Here is a 6,428-nt window from a genome sequence, read left to right on the forward strand (position 1 = left end):
TTTATTTTCCCATAGACACCTTAGATTTTCTTATAAGTTTAACGAGTATACCATTGGAAATTCATCTCTATATGTGCATATTACCTTTTATAACATTCTTGACAAGTTTCATTACCATTTATTTCTTTTTTGGCCTTACCGTTGTTGATATAATGTTTACCATACAGTAGGGTGCCCAATTAACAAATTCGATCGATTTGCCTTAACGGAATGACACACGGCTATATTTTATATCATTGGAAAGAGAAGAACAAACCTCATCGAAATACCGTTGTCTGCCGTGGTCACGTTTTTTTCTTCGAATCACGGTCAAAGGTCAAAAGCAAAAATTTCAGAAAAATACACTTAGTGTTTTCATACTATAAAACGAACATACCGGTAGATCGTTACACTTGCAGTAGCTATTAAAGCGTTTGGTCATTCAAAAATTACGTATTATTAACGGAGCAAATTGTCCCCAAAATATAGAAACAAAACAACAATAATCGTATCATTTGTGCATGTTGTGCACGTGAATGAAGACGTAGTATGCAACGTACTATCATGATCACCTCGAAATTCAAATGAACTCAGTGAAGGCATGTTGGTGTAAAAAGGATTGATTTGTTACATCGGCGAAGTTTTTTTCTTTTTTATGTGTGGAACTAAAATAATAAATAAATAATTGTAAGAAATATCGTAGACTAGTTTATAAGGAATAATATAAATGTACTTTTTTCGATTTCAATTGACTGAAAACTTATCTTTTAATTTCATACCGAAAAATTAGTTGAACTATCCCCAAAGTGACGTGTTGCATGCATGCGTATTTAAAATGAAATACAAAATCATATATGAAAGATAAACTGAGAATCGAAATATTAAGTAACTACTAAGAAGGATGACTGAATGCATGTACAAGAAGGGACCTACCCGCTTTTTATCAATACATTTTTATCAACACGCTTTTAAAAACTGATTGTTTTCTATGTAAATATTTACAATATATAATTTACGTTCGTTTTTCGTTCGTTTTTCAACCGAGAATAGCAAAACGGATAATTATAAAATTCAAAAAGTATATCGCTGGAGTTTTTAAAGTAGATTCCTTCCACTGTGTCATGGTTTGCCATCTCCATTTTTCTCTAAACAAAGTATGGTTGGTTACGTGTTTTGAATTTACGTAGAATTCCGGATTTTTTTTTCAATTACAATTCAAAAAAGGAACAAAATGTTTCATCCAAGTCCCCCTCCCATCAAAATAAAATGGTAGATCTCTTAATTCAGAACCAAATGAGAGCACAGTTGAATATTTAAATATTTCGATGTAAAACTTATTATTAATAAGTTTTAAAATTTTACTATTGCACAAAATTATGAATCCAATGAATTTTACATGCACAATGTATAAAAGCTAGAATTGCTATGGGATAATCAAGAACACAATCACGTACGTGAATACGACGATGGAAGATTATAACAACCTTGACCGGCTACGAGAATACTTATCAGTCCATTCAACTTATAGTACGCGTGTTCTATTTTCGCAGGTGTGAGATCGAAGGTTTGAATTGACCAATGAAAACGATCGTTCCTTTACGAGTTATCTAATAAAGTTTGACTGATTACGTCGCACTACCTTTCACTAAGATTTGTCGCATATGAGTGTATTAAAAACATAAAAATCGACCCTACAACAAGAAAAAAGAGAAATGAAGTTAGTGGCAATTATCCTAGTTAATGACCTGATAGTGTAAGCTTCAAAATGATTAACGGCACGAGAAATGGCGTAATTGAATCAAGTCAGAAATATCACTAAATTTGTGTTTTAAATTGCTATTTTCCTCTCACCGATTAACATTACATTAATATGTTTGGCACACATATAAACCTTGTCTAATTGATGCAATCAGAGTAAAAATCTTGTGAAAGTTACGAGCAATCAATTTTCTTTTGTTCAAAATGTGGTAAATTTCAGCTAAAAACATAGTGTTACTAAAATCATGAAATACTTTTACTTGAATTATATATATTTTTTCAGCTTTTGTTATATGATACATTTAATCTTTAAGCTAAATGATAAGTATCATTCGTACAAATTACACAGAAAGCAATAATTTTATTTTTCGTGCTGAAGATGGCCTGTATGAGGATGTATATTTGGGTACCTAAGAAACCACAAAATTCTGAAAAACGTGACCACGGTAGCTAACGACGACATTCATGATTGAAAAATATAATGATTTTCCAATAGTTTGCATATAAATATAGCCGTTTGTTATCCGTTAACTTAAACTCGTTAACTGGACGTCTTTTTCGATACTGGGCACCCTACTAATATCGACTGGTATTAAATATACTCTTCTCTTAATTAAAATCTGTTGTCACTTCAACGGATTTTCAGAGTGTGTGCATTGAACTATGTTCTTGATCTAAATACCCTTACGGCATCGTTTAAAAACTTGTATTTCATAGACACCCCTGGTTAACTATTTTTTTAATCTTAAATATTCAATATTCTGTTCATTTTCTTTAAAATATCTGTCTCATTCTAAAATCATAATTTTTTCCCCCGTAGTTTGTTTATGTTTCATGTTTTGACTACTATCAGTATCTCATTAGTGCATTTTCACTTAAATTCTTTACATTTTTACGTTATCGTTGAATGATGTCATTCACCTCATATGACTTTTTGTAAAACATTCATCCAAAGCATACAACGTGGTTGTAAGATTGAAAAAGCTCAAACAAATTATCCTATCAGCTGATATATGAATATTTTTGAACTCTACTACGGGTGTGTACTAAAGAATTGGAATAACGTCATACTAGAATCAGGTTTTTGAAAACCAAAACGATAAATTAGATTTCTTTATATGTACTTTTGCCTATAAGAAATTAGCAACACTCTTCACCCAATCGAAAATGTTTTTTTATAACATAGTTTTATTCTGTTTTGATTCGCCTCGCTTTCGACATTTTTCACAATGTTTTACTCGTTATGCCTGCCGAATTTGAAATTTCATCAGGCAAAACGACGGATTCCACATGTGACTTGTTTACTCATGCAGAGAATCTGATATTACTACCGGTAAATTGAGGGGTTCGTCTTTTTATACTGTTGTTTGTCTGCGGGTTGCTTATCGTATTTTACAATGGCACTGTCAGTTCGCTTTAGAGTTTAATGTGTTTGATTGTCCGTTTGTATCTTTCGTCTTTCGTTTACTTTACAACTAAAATTGGACTGATAATTTGATGCGAAATTGAAATGGTTTAATGACTTATAGACAATGAATTGTTTTCTTCGTCTGTAGGTTTTGGGGAAGAAGAATTATCTGGTTTTGTAGTGTTCATGTGTATTTTATTACTACATCTGACAAAAAATGTAAATAAAAATTTAATAAGTCATTTAAAAAATGACGGTACCTTTAGCTATCTTATGGTCTTTATTATAGAGGTGAAATATGGATGTTAATGACGACAAAGATCTTTGCAGTCCATGTAAATTTGAAGGAAAGCAGAAAAAAGCTACAAAATGGTGTACTGAATGTGATGAGACTCTTTGTACTACCTGCCATGAGAATCACTACGCAAATATGTCTTCTAAAGAACATCATGTGATACTAGTAGTTGGCAAACACATGCTACAATCACTCCATATACCTCTTACTGAATACTGTGAAGATCATGAAAAAGAAAAGGATTTGTATTGTTCCTCATACAAAGAGATTATATGTCTGACATGCTCACAGACTTCTCATGGGAAATGTGAGCCAGCTGTCCGTTTGCGTGAAGTCTATAAGAATGCTAAGAGTTCATCAGTCGTGTCAGTGTTAGAAAACGATGCAATTGTCGTCATGGAAGAAGTAAAAGACATTATAAAAGATCGAGAAAACAATAAACTCCAACTTGAAAAACAAAGGACAGAAATCCTAGATACTGTTAAAGATATTAGAAAATGCATTAATGCTCAGCTTGACCAGGTAGAAAATAAAATTACTGAGGATTTAACAGCACAATTTGAAAACTATAACTTGCATATCGATAAGAATGTTAGGCTCCTTACCGATCATTTGAATGTGATTAAAGAAATACAAAAAAAAAATGGAAACTTTAAAAGAATATGCATCAGATTCACAAACGTTTATAGGCGCAAGTGAACTCGAGAAAAATCTTTGTTCCGAACAAGTAATGGTAGCATCATTTTTAAAGAAAATCAAAAGCTTTAACATTGATATTAAGATAAATGAAGACATTTTTGTTACATGCAGGAAAATAAAGTCATTCGGGGATATTCATGTTACTGCATTAGATACCGGTTATTGTATTTTCAACAAGATCAAAGGACAATACCCCATAGGCATTGAACCTAAAATCATGTCTACATTTAGTAAAGCTTTGGAAATCAAAATACCACAGACAGCCAGTATAGATAAATGTGCTATACTTCCAAATAAACAGATGATTTTTGTCGATACAAATAATAAAAAGTTGATACTTATTAATGAGGACGGTACTCACAATCGCAATATTAACATGAACAGTAGTCCATTTGATATCGCAGTGATTGGCAATGAAAAAATTGCCATGAGTTTTCCTTCGAGTACTCGCAAAAGAATCGAAATAATCAGTACAACCAATTATCAATCGGTGCATGAAATCCTTTACAAAAAGAAATATTATGGTATCGCATACGATAATGGTAATCTGTTTGTTATTGTCAAGAGTGAAGGGATTTTCGTAATGGACTTGTGTGGGGAGTTAAGGTTTTCTTTGCCGATTGAAGGTAAAGGTTTATTAAATATCCACGTGAAAAATGATAAAATTTATTGGTCTGATGAAAATAATGACACAGTACAGTGTTATGATATGAAAGGGACTGTTATTTGGACATTAAAAGATTCGAATTTAAGATCCCCAAGGTCAATTTCTTCAAACACAAATTTCATTTTTATAGCAGGGTACAAATCAGATAATATTGTATCCGTTAGCATAAACGGAAACACTGTCAAAGTAATTTGTGACAAACACAACGGCATTAGTGATCCGACAAGTGTATGTTTTGCTACACACCATCTTTTAATGTGCAATGGTAAAAATTCTAAGGCATTTTTATACAAGGAAAATTTACAATCTAATTAATTGTTCTATGTTTTAGCATTTTCTGTACATATAACTATCTGGTGATCATGCTTATTATTATATAAGAATACGTAGAATAAGATTAGATTTCATATAATTAAGAGTGTTATGTCTTTTAAATATATTGATTTGATATTATATATTTTGTTAAATAAGTTGTAAATAAAAAAAATATCAGTAATCACAAACACTACCGCTTATTATATTTATTATTTTGCTTCAGGCCAAACTCATGTTTCATTTGTGCCCACACGATATTGACGCATACTTTTCAATAACTCAATAGAACGATGTACGTGAATTGAGACATAAATGCACATGAAAATGATTGAAGTATCTTTTCTGACGTTTTCGTAAGAAAAAGTGATTGCCGATGAGAAACTATACAACATAGTCTAAATAGACGTTAATTTAATTAATAAAATATGAAGTATAACGTACGGTTTTCCACAACGCCCAGAACCAAAACTATACACTCAGCTAAACAGATACCGACTCAAAATAATTTAAATACATAACAGCTAGCTATTAATCATGTTTAATCCACCCTTGTCTACAAAAAAAAAAGACAAGTCAGGAATGTGACAGTGGTTATCCATTCGTTTGATGTTTAAAGTGTTTGAGCTTTTGATTTTGCTATTTTGTTAGGGACTAACCGTTTTGAATAATCCTTTGAGTCCGGTATTTTTGTGATTTTACCTCAGACCACTAAATCAAAGTACGTCATGCCCAGATGCTTACGAATAAGGGTCCTTTGAATATTACAGTCTTAGTTAATTAATCCTTCATTTAATTGCAGTATAAAATTTCTCAGTCATTAATATATATCGTGGGTGTTTCAAAGCACCATTATTTCTTGTTGGGTGTTTCTATCAAGCATTTTGGAAATTTACGGTTACATGGTTTCTCAAGCTTGTACACAGAAAAAAGAGGTGAACATTTGATTGGTTGATTTCCAGTGATTGTTATTATCTTATATGTTATGAATTGTGATGTGAAATTTTTATTGCAGTATTAGACAGGATAAAACTTTACTCATTCCATTCATTTTTTTTTTAATTTTCACACAAAGATAGATTCTGCATAGACGTATGGGGGTAAACAATTGGCGTATTACACCTGAAATAGAACAAACAAATAAGAAGAGAAGTGGTATGAGTGCAAAAAGTCACAATGTATGCAAAAAACACACAATTAAAATTACAAGTACAGCCTTCAACACAGAGCCTGCATCAATCGGAACAGATGGCTATAAAGGGCTCAAAATGACTTGCGAAAAACAACCCAAACAGGAAAATCAACTGTCT

General features: G+C 31.7%; 1 protein-coding gene across 1 annotated transcript; it reads left to right on the forward strand.

The window, feature by feature from the left end:
- The first annotated feature begins 3,443 nt into the window (after nt 1-3,443).
- On the forward strand, nt 3,444-6,139 carry LOC139500267 (transcription intermediary factor 1-beta-like). The gene is made up of 2 exons (XM_071289009.1): nt 3,444-3,962; nt 6,134-6,139. Exons 1-2 carry the CDS (start codon nt 3,444-3,446, stop codon nt 6,137-6,139), a joined length of 525 nt encoding a protein of 174 aa, XP_071145110.1.
- The last annotated feature ends 289 nt before the right edge of the window (nt 6,140-6,428 follow it).

Source organism: Mytilus edulis, chromosome 13, assembly GCF_963676685.1.
Source record: "Mytilus edulis chromosome 13, xbMytEdul2.2, whole genome shotgun sequence".
In the NCBI taxonomy this organism is placed as follows: Eukaryota; Metazoa; Mollusca; class Bivalvia; order Mytilida; family Mytilidae; genus Mytilus; species Mytilus edulis.